The 16,945-nt window shown below is 40.4% G+C and overlaps 1 protein-coding gene across 3 annotated transcripts in view; it reads left to right on the forward strand.

The window, feature by feature from the left end:
* Positions 1 to 16,945, forward strand: part of adgrb2 (adhesion G protein-coupled receptor B2) — a 186,821-nt gene that overhangs the window by 45,079 nt on the left and 124,797 nt on the right. For all 3 annotated transcript variants that reach the window (XM_068576099.1, XM_068576101.1, XM_068576102.1), the window contains exon 2: positions 11,608 to 12,511. In XM_068576099.1, the coding sequence (XP_068432200.1) occupies positions 11,623 to 12,511 (889 nt within the window). In that variant the 5' untranslated portion in view covers positions 11,608 to 11,622. The remainder of the gene's footprint in view (positions 1 to 11,607; positions 12,512 to 16,945) is intronic.

Raw genomic sequence — 16,945 nt, forward strand, 5'->3', positions numbered from 1 at the left:
TTTGACTATAGCACCCAAATAAACAATAAAACCTAAATCCACACAATAAAAAAAAGTTTACGGTAGAGGAAAACACACAGCAAGATTGCCCATCTTTCTAGCCTTGTGAGGACATATCGCCCACACATAGACGTGAACAACACACTAACACAAACACATAGTTCACAGTTGTTGGTGTGTACCTGCTGCGTCAGCTTTTCCTTGCCTTGACTCCTGTCTTCCCCTTGATAGTGAGCCCTAAAAACAAGAAGAGGAAATAGAGTGGGAGAGGAGATAATGAAATAAATACCCTGCCTGGCAACACTTCAAAGAGAGAGGGAGAGCTTGATCTGCTCTACTGCAGCTAGAGAGGGAAGATATATGTTATGTAAAGAGAAAAGATTGGGAGATAAAAGCAACCACCTCCTCCACAATCGCACACAAACATAAATAGATTCAAAGAAACACGATAAGAAAGTTTGACTGCTTCTTAGCAGGATAATTAAGGATCATATTCCTTGTTATGAATTGTTTTGAGTCACTGATCGGCCTTAATTAGTTCTATTAAGTTTTGTATTAGTCCTAACGTATTAACAAGTTATTCTAGCCCTTTAGCCATGTGGATGAAAAACCTGTCAACATTGAGCAAAGCAGGATTCATGTTATTTTTGGTGGCGAAGAAGCAGAGAGTATTTTTTAGCATCATGCTCTCATGGCATTTATTATTCATATATTCATGTATTACATGCATGCAGGCGGACAGAGGATGTGCACATTTTAGACCATTATCCGATATCCACAGGACCGTAAGGGTGTGCGTGTGTTCCGGTATGTGAGTATTGGCTGTAACGCTGGCCTCACTATGTGGTCTGATTAGCATCCACATCGGCTTCACACACAGCCACACAATCCCACATACGCACACAATTCAAACAAACAAACGGAGCATAAATAGGTGTCCTTTGTTCAGAGACATTTTGGGGGAAATGTCTGCCTGATGGATGGTTCTTCTTTCAGTTCACACACCTCCATATATGCACATACACAAGAGTAGACACTGTCAAATATACTCGGCCCTGCACAATATACAACCTGTCAAATGTGCATACACACAGGCTCACACACCATCTTGCCCTTTTCACTCCATTTTCCCTTTAACTATCTTTTGACACGGTCCATAAATGTAGGTTTGGCTGTTTTTTATTCCTCATCCCGCTGCCACAATTATATTAAGTACACTATTGCCTTGTGTAACATATTGTCCTTTTTAATGAATGTTTTTTTCCACGGAGTGCACCCTCTGCTCGATCAATGAGTTGTGGAACTTAAAAACCTCTTTCAAGCATACTAATTTTCATTCAGATGACTTGGCTTTTCATGTAAATTGGTGTCTGGTAATTATTCAATATTTCGTCTAATAATAAAAATTCCCATCCAGGTAAAAAAAGTTATAAAAAAAATAGATTGTGTCTCTTCTGTGAGCAAATCTTAGCGAATAGGGTAATTTCTAAGTATCTATAAGTATTTGCTGGGCCAGTAATTTCATATATATATATATATATATATATATATATATATATTTTTTTGACAACTGGAATTCAGATATTAAATCTGGCAAACATTGCGGTTAACAACAACAATTTCCATGTCAACTGAGCTGTAATTGTAAGGACCTCAAGTATTTTTTCCCCTTTTAGATTAAGCTTTTCATACTTCATACTTCATGTCACACATTTCACAGAGCGATACTTAGAAGGGAACTAGGTTTCCCCTGTAAGCATTCTACCTCTGCCTCCCTCCACCCATTTCTTCTCCGTCTCTGCCTTCTCACCACACCATGCATCTGTGTTGTCTTGAGTAAAAAAAAGAGAAAGCTGGTGTAAGCTGATCTGTTGGCAGGGATATCCTGCGGTGGGAAGCCGATCACCCTCTTCCTCAGTATGTGATTCTCCGTTTCACAATGAAACCAAAATTCCCACCAGGCCCAACACAATACGACAAGGCCTGCATCCAACTCCTTATTGGACCCCCATCACACACACACCACACACACACACACACACACACACACACACACACACACACACACACACACACACACACACACACACACATGCAGATTTGTGCAGATGAATACATGTGTACACATGCCAGTGTGGTTGGCACACAAAGGGATTTTGACTGTGCTCACATGTGTCGCATCAGATTCTGTCCAGGCACTCAACAGATGGTGACATTTAGGTCCACCCCCCCCCCACCCTCCACACCACCACCACCACCACCACCATGACGACAAGGTTGAGGGTGTGAAAAGTAGGTGTTTCGGAGTTTGTAGGGTCAAGCGTGACACATGCTTCTGCATCTGTTTATCTACAGTCTGCCCAAAAAGTCTCTTGCAGATAATTAGCACAAATAAAGCTTGATGTAGACCCAGCAGGAAGCATGCTAGTTGTCTGTCCTGTTACATCACATACAGTCCAGGTTTCACTGTGGTTTATAGTACACAACCTTATCATGCTATCATGAACAGTGAGTTGTGGTATGTCGCAGTGTATTCTTTGATGAAACGTCAGTGTAATAAACTACACTGGAGAATGTGATATTGCTGATGACCAGACATTACATTGTGGCAGCAGTCACATTCGGGTCCAACATGGGTTGAATGAAACTTAGTTAGTACACACACTGAATTTGGCTCTTGACAAACACGTTCCTGTGCTGGAGATGAGCTCACAGGTGAACTATGTCTTGGTCAATTATTCTGTTGGTATCAGGCTGATGTGCCTGAGTGTAACTTTCGGGGGCAAATCATATCAAGATATTCAAGTAAGAGATGGATGTTCATGAGTGGATTTTCCATTCTTGTTTTTAAATATTAGTTTTTTGTCTTTCTAGAATGATCACTGAAGTCCTTCGCTAAAGTTTTGAGCAATGTGGTTACTTTTGGCATTCATACAATTATGCTGTACTTGTACATAGTAACGAAGGACACACTGCCACTTGTCATCTGTTCTACTTTGTAAAAGAAAAATAAATGAGAAAAAAAAATACTAAACTGCTGCCATACAACCAGCATCCTCTTCATCCATTTGCTTATCCCCATCTCCAACAATCCTTTTAGTCACTCATCTGTACTCAACAGCCGTCATTATCAATCTCTCCCTATTTATTTAACACAACTTAATATTAAAACTCAGGTTTGGAGCATATTCAATAATGTGAATTGGTTTTAAAGGCTATGAGGCCATCTAATAATAAGCTTGAATGTTTCCCATTTGTGTATATTGAATTATATTTTTGCTCCAAGTATATATATTAGCCTTTGGCAAATGAGGTGTAATTTTCTTGGAGCAATGCGAGATGACACTGCAATGCATTTTTACTACAGTGTTGCATTACTAATGGAATGTCCTTTCTGTTTGTTGTATTTAGTGTGGGTAATGACACAAACTGCACAGTATATAATACAGGGCTGATATGGCACCAAGCTAACAGTTGTTACTGGGTTGTATAATCTCCCAGAAAATAGCTTTCTGATAGTGTTGGCAGCAGTGCTGGTCATTTCCATACCGCTTAATCAGTGCTCATATTCATAGCGTATCCGGTCTGTTTCTGTTTTGCAGCTGATTGCAGATTTTATGGATCTCATATGAGTGGAAATTGCAGTTATGAAGACACTAATCATGAGAAGTCATTTTTCATCGACCCCATGCAAAATAAATATTTTCTCTCTTTGACTCCACCATGTTACTTGAAGGCCACATTCTCAAGGGCTTTAACATTGTATTCTTCCGCTGTTAAAACTTCTCCCTGCTTTGTCCTTAGTCCCTCTAATATTATTCCTTTTTTAAATCCCTTCTTTCCTCTTCACCTATTATAACTTATCTTTCAATTAATTGTATTCAAGAGCACAAGCAGTTAATGAGAAAAGAACCCCGGCTGCACAGAGAGAGACATTAAAAAAGGAAAAAGTCATATTGAATGCATTCGAAAAATCATTTCAATGTGACATGTGGTCATTCACACCTACCTTTAAAGTCCTCTTCTCCTTCTGTTTGTATTCCATCGACATTAAATGTTCCCAGCCGTGAGCTACAATGTCTCAGCCACAACGCAAGTATTGATGAAACTCATCATGTGGGAGCAGGGCGATGGGAGATGAAAGGATACCGAATGTGCAGCAGTGTGTGTTGGTTGGCCGCCTTGTTCTGGAGCTTTGCTGCTCCACCAACATTTGTCTCTGGCTGATGACCTATGACGCGTTGGCAAACATATTTGAGTTCCACTTTGCAGAGCTAATGATTGGTATAAAATATGTGCACAAATGCTTGCCTCGTGAGCATTAAAATGAGCGGCATCATGTGTTCCAACATATCAAAGAGGGCTGTATATTTTACAGCACAAATAAAAAACAATGATGTAAACTGTGTTGGCATTGTATTCTGGTCTATTGTGGGATTTATTGCTGCTGAAGCGGCTATCTCCCTGTATTATAATCCTGATTGGTCATTTCTGTATTTAAACTGTACACTAATATTCCAACCTTCCGTCACATGTCTTGAAAACTGTTAAGTTTAGTATTTTTTTCTCCTTCAAAACAAATGTTTGCCATCTGTTAATTCTCTCCTCGGACAGTTTTAATAATGCATAATTCATTTGCCGCTCAGATTGCTCACACTTAAGATGTACGCCTGGTTCTTCCATCAGCAAACATGCTACGCTGACCTGAAAGTATGAATATGTATGTGCATATGTGTGTGTGTGTGTCAGTGCATGGGATGTGTTTGTAGTTCATGCAATAGCTAGAAGACAAAATGGCCTTTGTTGTGAAAGAGGGGCTTAGTACCACTGTCTCTTTTCACAGCATGATATCCACTCAGCTTGTTTGCCATTTGTGAATAACGGATGTGCAAAGTTAAAAGCACCTGGTTTAATGGTGCGCTGGGTGGAGCTTGATGAAAGCACATACATAAATGTAATACTTTAAAATGTCAATTGGGCTAAATTTGCTTGAACAACACAGGTTCTTGATACTGTTTTCAAGGCCAAAAGATCTTACTGAGATGAAACACAGAGCCAAAATGGATGCCTGTAGATCTGGGTAAATAAATAAAGTTTGACTTTGAGGAAAGCTGAGATTTCTAAAGGGGGTGAAACCAAAGATGAGAAGGGGCAGCGATGAGGATGTTTTGCTGGAAGGCAGAGAGAGGAACATGTCATGACTTGTTAATCAGAAGTAGAAAGAAACTCCTTGGTGTCTGGATACAGTCTTGAATTTTTTATAAAATGGAGTTAGCATTCATTTGGGTTTGGCATGGGCGCCTGTGTGTAGAATGCGCATGGTGCAGTTAGTCTGCTTTGTTTTGTGTGTGTGTCCGTGTGCGTGTGCTCATACAAGGACCACAGGGTGATCTCCGCTGAAGGCTGCAAATGAGAAAAATACTCTCTATCAATACACTAGGCAATACCATTCTCTACCACAGCGCACTTAGATGTGCACAATAAGAATGATAGATTACAGTGGAGGCGGAGAGGATAAGGGAAAAAGAGATAAGAAGGTGTGTCATTATGTTCCCTTGCAACCCTCCCGAAATGCATTTCCCCTAACAGAAGCACCCTACCCTAGCGTCAAGTCTGCTGCCCACAAGCTTTTCAACTCTATTATTACAGCAGAACAAGACGCTTTACTGGGAGACAGTTGTGGATCAGTTCATTAGTTTATGGACAGAACACAATATACATTTTGTATTAATGTGAATGAAATACACAGTAGTTATGTTGTCTTTCCACTGGTCCTTTTATACAGTTAAAGTGACCAGTGGATCTGTATCCTGAAAACACCACACCATATCAAAAGCTTCTATTGGTTCAGGTACCATTGAGATAATGAAATGTGATGAAGCAGGCAGGGTCCTTTTCCCCATGAGGGACACTGGAATGAAATGCATTCTAGTGAGGGTCAGAGCTGGTGATGAAGTAATAAACAGTGAGAGGACCACTTACTCTGCGATAGCGATGTTCAAGAACATCCGTCTCAGCGTGTTTCTGTGAAGTGATGCGTTTGAGATGTTTTTCCTGAAGCCTAACTAAGTGACCTAAACCAAATAATGGTCAATCGAGAGCCATACTGAGCGACGCAAACCTGTGTTCATGGACGCAAATCAATAGATACAATTGTGTGACTATTTCATGAACCACCATGATACTGGTTTGAGGAGCCAGGTTTTTTATTGGATTAAATTGTTATTTCATTCAGCTTTTCTGCGATGGCATTTGATGATTTTATTTAATAAACTGGGCCAGTGCAGTTGAAGTTGATATGGGGGCTGCTAGTGTTGGTCTGGACAAGGCCTAAGACTGGATGAACTTTTACAATTAAAAAAAATGTACTGTGTATTGGAGAATGTGAGAAGCAGCTTAGGTTTGTCAACCCAACCTGAATTGCATGAAGCTCAGCAGGGATGTGTTTCCGTTCTGAGCAGTGTATGTTTGAAGAAGAACCTTGTGGGAACTGCTGCCATAAACTTGCTTCTGTTATACTCTGAGGCCTGGCAGACATCTGTCCATAAATATTTCCAGTCAGACATGCTTCTTTGTTCTAGACCTGAACGGGAGTATTGATAAGTTCTTCCTTAGTCCATGTCATGTTGGTTTTGTCAGGATGTCTTTGATGATATTTCAGCCAATGCAATCATTCTTCTGTTCTTTACACGGACCGCTTACTTGCATTCAACCAAAGACGCAATTGGTCAATACTACTCAGACTGCAAGCGGTATAACCAAAACGCTACCAGAATATTTTCCTGTTGGCTCCAGATTCAGCATATGGACGGAACATCTTTCAACAGAGATTAGATTTATAATGTTTTTTTTAAGTAGAAGGGACATTTTCCATTCTTTAGTTTGTATTTTCACTTTTTTTAAATTACCTTTTGTAATGAATGTCGTCTGGCCTTATCGAACAGAGAAAAAAACAAACATAATAATTGTCAACACGAACAATACATTGCATCTTCATTTTAGTTAGTTTTTTTTTTTTGCAAGCAAGAATCATCCACAGAGAACACATTATGATTGTGAAAATATCCCATTGATTCTCAGAGGGAAATGCTGTTGTTAGAAAAAGTATAAAATATACAATACTATAAAAAAAAAAGACAACGCAGGAGTGACACTCACGTGATTAGAAGTAGCAGTCAGCTGGTCAATGTTGGCGTTACACTGCACACACTGCATATCAATATGTTGAGCTCAGCAGTGCATTTATTTTCTCCAAACGATGAGGGTATTTTAAAATCCAGTCACTTCAAGTGTGTCTCTTTACGGTTTCAGAGCAACTTACACTGGCATTTCAATTCAGCTAGCTGTTGAAGCTTTTCACCCTGTGTACCAAGACTGTGGAGCAGATATATAAAAATATAATTTGTAATAGTTCCCATTTGACTTTTTCATCACGAGAATATACACCGTGTCGGAGAAACACATACAAACATTATTTTACCCCAGTGTGTTTGAAAAATGTGGAGGAATGAGTTCCTGTGTATAAAACACAGTAGAACCAACATTTGTTTCGAGGGTTGTACCAAATAGTTCAGAGCTTCATTCATAACACTGACATTAAAATTCAAAACGATCTGTAGAATTCTGCAGGATTCTTTTTTGCGTTCAAAATTGTACAAAGAGTATTTGGAGAAATATCCTTTTTGGAGAACAGTGATACTTTCAGTGCCGTGCCATTAGTTCTAAAACTGTAGCGTCCCGACACTATTCTCTTTGAGTTTTAGACTGGAGACAAAAATTAGATGAGTCACATTGTCACTTCACTGCATTAAAGAATGAAGACAGAGCCCTGAGCAAAGACAGACAGGGAGTGAGAAATATACATATTTTGCTATCCTTGGCGATAACATTAATGTCAAGGTGGAAGGAAGACATCAAAGCTAATGAATATGTATGTCTTGCCCACAGTAAAGTGCTGTTTTAGAGTGAAGTGGGACAGAATGGCCTCATGGAGACAGCACTGTAGGGCCTACTCTTGCACAGACTGTGGGTCTATGAATATTCATTGTTCATTGTCCCAAAAACAATTTGCTTAACGCTTCTGACTTCTCCTCATCCGTAGAATACGCGTACGGTTTTACCTTTGCATGGTTTGCCTTCATTTTCTATTCATCTTCACTTTTTGATAGGGCTATGACAATAAAAACTTCTATTCTTTGTCGAATAAAAATAAACCAGAAATGCTGTTTGTTTTTGTGCTTTACAATATATTGCATTACATTCAGAAAGACTTCCTGGATTTACCAGTTCAGTGACACGTTGTTAGTGGGAAATGTGTCACCGTGCTGCCGCCTGTATGAATGTTATATCATTGCATATTTGTTTGAAATAATCTGAGCGTGTTCAAGTGGCATAGTCTATAACCCCATCATATGCCAGACAGCATGATGTCCTCCAGCATTTTTCACAACATGCCGCATAAGTCTTCCCAACTGCGCCATGCATTTGTCAAAATGTTACAGCAGCCGGAGCCAATGCTGTTTAAAAACCCTTTATGTCACATTTTACTCGTGAAAAATATGCAGGTGAGAATCCTGTGTCGAAAAACTCAGTCCAAAGAGTGACGGGGAGGCAGAGAAAGAAAAACAGGAGAAATGATCAGACTAGAAAAATATATTTTTTGAGGAAACGGCAGTGTTGCTATGGTTATTGTCTCACACCACTACCAGCCTCTTCCAAAGTGAACGCTGCCTGATGAGTGAAAAGAAACCCTGCATGTAGTGTGGTCTATTGTACGGTAGTATAGGGCATGTTCAGTGTGCTCATAACTGTGTGCAAATGTGCTTTTTTCTACCAACTTCACGTTTTCAGTAATGTATTACTTTTAGCAGTAGCAAAGTAATATAATGCATACTAGTTATTTGACAAGCTAATCTATACAAAGTAAAAGGGTAAGCATCCTTTGCTTGGTGCTCAAAGTTAAAAAAAACAATTTCAAATTCGATAATTAAAAGCAAAGACGCTAGCCCATCATACAACAACAGTTAGCAGTTGCAGCGGTGATGCGTTATCAAGGTTTTATTGTCATAAAAAAATCATGCGCAGCACTGGGAGGAAGTGCTTCCCAGCTTGTGTGCCTGTGAAAAACGTGACTGCTACATACAATATCGCCCACCGGTGGATCTGTAATCAACTGCAATAAACTTGAGCTTCTGCGCCATCATGACCCTTTTTTATGTCATAACACCTAAGCTTACGTATGTGTTTTTATTAGTGAAAGTAACTTGGAAGTTATGTAATCGGTGATGCATTATAAAGACAGTACTATCAGTACAGTACTATTACTATCAAATGAAATTAACAAGTACTATTTTAATTTGTCAAACACTGACTGTCATCCACTTTGCTTGAGGAAAAAAAAGTCCCTTATATAATCTTTGTGAAACACCCTTTAAACAACTCTTTTTTCACTGCATTCCAACCAAAATATATGCGGCACTTTGCTTCAGTAAAGGAAACAAAAAAAAGACCTTCCAGTGACTTCAAGGTAACACGTTGAATGTCTGGCAAGAAATGATCTGTGTTCATCATAAAAAGAATACTGCGTAGGGGTATTGTCCTTGAGCATGCCAGTAAACATGCATGTAAATCTACTTTGTACGTCACTCCGAGTTAGCATCAATAGATTGCCTAAGACCTTAAAGAGTTTATTTGTCATGCTGTATAATTTTACACATTTTCACAATCACAGTATAATTGTAATAATGCTGCCTTTCCATTATCTCTCCTGCTTTGAATCACCCTAAATCCTCTGTGTGCCTTTCATGTCCTTTTAGCTCTCATTAGCACCACACTCATATGAGCCCAAGTGCCTCTTACTGTCCAATCTCTGTTGGGTCACCTCTTGACACGATGAGGCATACACACAGTTCCTGCCCTCTTACCCAGGCCCTGTGGACTATGTGTCCAATGCTGGATAGCCTTATGACTTACATAAATCCTGTGAAGTACAGGATGCTGCTGGCTTTCATTAACCTAGGCCTCAGTGAAGTTGAGTGCTTGCTTTAAAGGCCCACACGTGCAGAGACTGCGTCACACGTTGAGTAACCTTGGTTGGCAGCAGCGGCGTATTTGATACAAGCAGACAAGGACATGAATATTTGGTATGCTCAATCTAGGTATAGAAGGGTTCAGCATTATTCTTTTTTAAAGTCTTTTCTTTATATAAAAACATTAAATAGACAAATAAGTCACGTATATTATGCAAAATGGACTGTATAGACGTCACCCTTTTGCGTTGTGTTGTGTAACACGTTGAAAACATTGGATGTCAGATATGCATAATATGTTATTCACGCCATTTCCCACACACACTTTTAATCTGTATGATATGACCGAAATACTGCGGCACACCAAGTTGTTGTTCAGATACTACAAGACAAGAAGCTGCTAGAAAACTGTCCAGAGTAATGTAATATTCCTCAATGTCTTATAAAAGCATCAAAACTTGCAAGAATATGGGGCACAGATAGAAAAGTGGCGATCAACAACCAGGCTACGTTGACATCCGCTAAACACACCATGTGCACTGTGAGTGCAATGTTGAGTCAGTTTTCATCCACAGAGAAGCACACTAGTAAAGAAGAACCAATCAATGGATGGAGACAAACATTGACATATTCTGCCTATGAATCTTTATTCATTGTATTTAATATCAAATCATAGTCTTCTAATTATTCAACTATTGTATATTTCCAAGAATGTGTGCCGCCAAATGCATTTGGGACTGAAAGCTCCTTGTGTTGTGGTTGTGTGAGGGAATGTGTCTGAAGTTTTGCTGAATATTTCTTATATCACAAGTTGTTTCTCTTCGTCCATTATATGTGTTGCAAAGAAGAAATTGTGGACTTTCAGCGTGGTGATGAAACAAAAGATTGTCTGGGTAGGTTTTCAGTAGAGTGGTGTGAACATTTCCCATCTCCCACACGTCCTCTCCTCAAACTACATTTATGTATAACCACTTGAAACTCTCAAGTGATGGAGCAGACACACACACAAATGTAGTGGGCATTGAAGTAGTTTCAAGCAAAATACTAAAACACTGTATATGCTGCATATGGCTTCTTTGTGAGCAATGTGTGTGTATTGTGTGAGACAAAATCAGGCTGGTGGAGGACCCTTACTGTGTCGGTGATGGTAATAGTTTGCCTGAGCCTCGGGGGAGCTGCTCAGCAGGCATTGGTGTGCGTGTGTGTGCACGTATCAGCAGGAAAGGGTATATCAGGCCCCACAGTGCATGTCTCAAAAGCCAAGTCATCAACCCTTTTAATCCAGCCCAGCAGGGATGTGTTTCTGTTTTTGGCAGCGTGTGTGTTTGAAGAAGAACGTCACAGAAACTGCTGCCATGAACCTGGTTATGCTATGCTCAGAGGCAAGGCAGAAATCTGCCTATAAATATGTCCAACCAGACATACTTCTTAAGTCTAGACAAGAACAGGAATATTGATAAGTTCAGCGTCTCTACATGTCATGCTGGTTTTGTCAGGTTGTGTTTGAAGACATTTCCTGATGTGTCTAATCTACCGCTTCCTCTCACCCCATCCTTCTCTTTCCTCTCTTCCCCTACAGGACGAATGTCATAGGATGAACACTGCTGGTGGGGTGTGTCTGTCTGTGCTGTCCTCGCTCCTGGCCGTGGCTGGGGCCCTGGCTGCCTTGTCTGCCCTCGCTCTAGCTCCTCTCTCTGCCCTGGCGGAGGCTGCCTATGGGGCTGCCCACGGCGTCCCCAGCACCGGGGTGGAGGGGTCCCCCTCGCCCGTCTCTTCACCGTGCTCCAGCCTTGTAGCTGGGGTGCTCTATGGCTCTTTCTCCCTAAGGGAGCTCTTTCCCTCCAGAGCACCGGGCTGTTCCTGGTCCCTGGAAAACCCCGATCCCACCAAGTACTCCCTCTACCTCCGCTTCACCCGACAGCCTGTCATCTGCCGGACGCACTCCCCTATGCTCCTCTCTCTCGACCACCACCTGGCCAATCAAAGCTGTCCCCTTCGCATACAAACAGACGCTGCGAGGGATCAGGAAGTCATCGATCTCTGTGGCAGCCAAACCAACTCAGAGGGACCATACTCCTTCCTACAGTTTGATAAGAACTTTGTCCAGATCTGTTTAACGAGACATCCACCAGAGGGTGAGCCTCAGGTATCTAAGGATCTGCTGGAGTTGAGACTGGTAGAAGTGTTGCTCATCAACAACGAGAACTCCAGTCAGTTTACCTGTGGCGTGCTCTGCCGATGGTTCGAGGAGTGTTTACGCACTGGTCACAATGGAGGCCAGGAGGTTTCTGATGGAGATGGTTGTGGGATGACCCAGACGGGATGTATCTGTCCAAACCACAACATCATGGCACCACCTATTCCGTTGATCCCAGAGACGCCCCACAGTTTCAGCAACGGCTCTTTTATTCCTGATGACTGCTGCGTCACCGAGCTGCATTCCAATGAAGCAATCGCCATAGCACCCAGAGATGTTCGACAAGGTAGGAACATGTCTAACATAGGCACGGTTATACTTACACTATAAGACAATTATGTCTGTGGTCGCCCCAAACACTGACAGCTAGGGAAGGTAAAACATGTATTCACCATTGAATAGATCCAATTCATATTCAAAAAGTTGTGTTAACAATGGGTATAACGCATGCTACCAGTTACCCTTGTAATGTAAAAAGATCTCAATTGTCAGAAAAAAGTCTTCGTTCATTGATTTTTGGGTTGCTGGAAAAACGATGAATAAAGATTTCTACAATGACTGATCTGTTTGGTTTAAAGACTTCCCTTAGTACATACAAAAACTAAATTAATCATCTTTTAAAGGTGCTATAAAAACACATTGCTCCATAATTCCTGGCAATGACTGATGGATTTAACTTCAGGACATCACTGACGTCAACTCAGATATTTTCCAAAGTAAAAGTCTCGATATGATTGATCTTTTACTTCTGGTCTTGTGTCAAAAAAGGTTTAAACATTGCGATAAATCAAATTATCAAGTCATAAATCTTGTAGAATCGCAACATAAAATAAGTCTCAGACATATTGAATTGGCACCCAATGATACCTAAGTAAGAGAAAAAAATGTATTGTCCTAGCTCTAGTAAGAACTGAAAAAGATGTATATCACATATAAACAATTGTCTACTTGCGTACGCAGCTTGCAATAGCAAAGAGCAAGACAAGTTTACCTTGTTATGCTGGGTTTTGATACCAGCTCAGGGAGGTCCCATGCCTCTGCTTGAGAGAGAATTTATTATTTGAATTTTGTTGGCCTGTAATTAAAAAAACGAAGAAGTTCAAAGGAGCCCTTTAAACCTCCCATCAAAAGATTTGTAAATGGCTGTCAGAAATTCATGCTTCTGATCTATATTTTAGAGATCCCCTCATGTGGCCAAGAGGTGTGGCTCCTAGGACTCCAGTTGCCATGCTGCACGTGTGTGTGCGCTTGTGTGTGAAACCATCTGTTGACAATGTTAGGACAAGATCCGATTTGACACCCATGCACACACACGTGCATGGCCATTCATACTTCAATGAATTGAACACAAAGTAGACAATCCCCCCGCACACATAACACATGGGAATATGAACAAATGTGTGCATCTGTGCTTGTGCCTGAAAGCTAGATGAGCGTTTTATCCACACAGTGATGGACAAGGGCTTGTGCTAAAGCTCACTTATCCATTTTAGTTCATCGCTGCCACCACAATATGTAGAAGTCATCGTAGATATAGAGAAGTATGTTGTTTTTCTTATAAATTCACACAATTACATCATCATTTACCTTTTGGTGCATTATAGGCATGTTTGCAAAGTGAAAAGCACCAATTAATATCCAGTTATTCTTATTGCAAGCCTTTTACAACACACTTGCACACATACTGAAAGCTCTAGGGAGTCTTACCTTGCTGACGGGAAGGTTATCTTTCTCTGGATTCCTTCAGCGGGAATGATTTTATCATCTAAATTACCCAGAGAGGGAGTATGGGAGAGACAGAGGAAGAGACTCGGTGTAAGAGGACTGATGCACTTTAGCTTGAGACGAAAAGCAAAGTGGATAGCAATGCTCGTTAAATTGATGCCAAGTGTCGGGGCATTACTTAACTTAAGCCAGTTGCCGGTTACCTTGGAGCTGTGTCAGCTTTGCCCACGTCTCACCTCAAAGACACTGATTTTGCGTGCATATTGGTTAGCGGCTGGTCACTCTATAATCATTCCCCACTCATAGACACTGCTGTGAACCGCAGAGAGCCCTTGATGAGAAGATAGCCTGATGAAGTGTGGGCAAGCCTTTGAGTGAGGAAGACTTTTTTCTTCCAAACAATTCCCTGATGTCCTAATTACCCTGAAATAGCAGAATAGCTGTAAACCCAACATCACACTGTCAGAGTGAGAGCCATAATGTTGGCTCTATCCTCCTCCTGTCCCGTTTCTCTATCCACTGAAAGACAAATACTAACGCTCTCTAATTCAGACTCTTTAAGTAAGGTTAGAGCCCTAAAACTTTTTGAAGATTATACATTTGTAGGTTTTAGTGACCTCAATATCATCCCAAACAACCAAAAACCAATGTGTGTAACATGTTGATATGTCTTATATTTTTTTACACAGTGAAAAACAGCCTGGGTCAAATTGACCCCAAAGAACACTGATGCATACAACATGTGTAGGACATTGAAAACATATCATTGTGTTAATTTCATGTTTAGCCAGTTCCTCATGTAAATTATGAAAAATGATGAAATATGAAGCAAAATAAATGATGTCAACCATTTATTTAGAGACGTTAAACATTGAATGGGGTCAAATTGACCCAGAATGTGATAGGAGGGTTAAAACCAAAACTTAAATTATTTCTCGGCCTCTCCTGGTCGCTGTTTCTGAATCTTTTTCTTACGTTTGACTCTGCGACCCTTCCTGCAGCTCTTCATTTTCAATGCAGACAAAATAACACTTCACTTTTTCCACTTCTAGAACAAAGCACACTTGCACGTGCAAAGTGATTGAGATGTGTGTGCCCACAATTTTAGAATTATTATACTTATCAGACATAGTATCTATTTGTCAGATTGCCAAATAGATACTATTTTAGTAAAGGGTATTTGATGGTCGCAGCCCACACCGGATGCATCAAGCTGTACATGGAGAGTGTGAAAAAAATGTCAGTGGCTTGTAGAGTTGATGCACGTCAGAAGCTGTGTGTGTGTGTGTGTGTGTGTGTGTGTGTGTGTGTGTGTGTGTGTAGGTGTGTGTGTGTGTGTGTGTGTGTTTGTGTGTCTGCCTGAATGGGTGAATGAGAGGGAAATTATAAAGAGCTTTGGATTAAAGCGCTATATCTTCCTATTGTTATTCTAGCTGAGATGAACAATAGTCATTTATACTGACTGACCTTCACTAAGCTCCTTGTATAATGTCTGTATCGACAAAAACCTCAGCAGTGCCTGAAGCTGAGTTTTTGGTTCTTGTTGAGAATACTTTATGTTTATTACGAGTATGACAGGTACAATGACTGAATTACACTTTGCGTTGCATTAGGTTACATATCTTAATTTAAAAATTTGTCCTGTAGAGTTTGGGCTGTGACATTATATTTTCAATAAATATGTATATTCAAATTGTAGAGGTCCTGGGTCTTTGTCCATCAAATCTGTAAATACATTACTACATGACACTGAGCATATTTGAACCAAAAATATGTAAAACACAGTTAAACAAATATTGTCTCATTACCATATAAATTGGGTATTAAGGGTCAATGCAAACTGAATTATGCCTTATAAAATAAGTTAGCGATTTCTTTCCTACCTATTTACTGACTGAATGTATTTATTTTTGGATTTAGAAAAGACGCCAACACATACACGTATGTGTCCATGTGTGTGCCTTAAATAACCTCTGAAGCAAAACTCTTAGGACAAGTGGCCGATCTCCCTCGGTATCACAATATGACACATACGTAGGTCAGCATGTAGGCCAGCATGCAGCACATCCATGCATTTATGGCCAATGCGTTCACATTTTTCTTTGCTCATGACGCAAGTCTTAGAAACCATATATTATTCTGCATACACAATCCATCACCAACACACACACACGCACAATCCAACACACACACACACACACACACACTCAGTGGTTGACTCATTGAGACAAAGTGTGACTGAATGTCACATCTGCGAGCAAGAAAAAGATAATAAAAACTCCAGATCTGGTTTCACCAAACAGCAGCCCGAACACACACACATTTCATAACTGACATGCCATATGTTTGACACAAAAACAAATATGCCGCAGTGTATCACCTTCTCATTTTCTCTCATTTTATTCTCCTCACCATGGTAACATGTCCATGTATTGATCTCTGTCTACTTTTTTTTTTTTTTTTTTAGCCCAAATGGGCCACAAACATCAACTTCAGCTGGTAGTGGATTACCAAACTTCTCTGCCTTGTTGGATGTGTTTCTGGGAGACAAAAAAACAACCCATGCAGGAAGTATTTTTAACTGAACGACTAAATGTTCCAGGGGACCTGCTCAGTGGCCGGCATGTCAGACTGTGGTTGTACAGAGAAGCTACGAGGTGTTAATGTTGTCAAGGCATCAGGCTTGAAAGGGAGTCTCAAAGCGTTCATGAGCCCCTTTCAAAGGCTTGGATAAGCAAGGAACTGAACATTGAGCAGTGCACACACAACTTTAATCTGAGTCCTGAGCAATATCCAACTTATTTTGTCCTTACTTCTCACATTCTTAATTCATCACTGTCAGTGTTGACTACTGCACCTCGACAATCAGCTTTGTGTTGCCGGGGATGGAGGCGATGTGCTTTGCTAAAGCAAATTATTACTGTTAGAAACCGCAGCGTGGTTTAATCCCCATTTTAATGGTTTGTATCAGATGATATGCACAATACTTTCTTCC

Source organism: Clinocottus analis, unplaced genomic scaffold, assembly GCF_023055335.1.
Source record: "Clinocottus analis isolate CAN_PGR_092001 unplaced genomic scaffold, fCliAna1.0.p SCAF_14, whole genome shotgun sequence".
In the NCBI taxonomy this organism is placed as follows: domain Eukaryota; kingdom Metazoa; phylum Chordata; class Actinopteri; order Perciformes; family Cottidae; genus Clinocottus; species Clinocottus analis.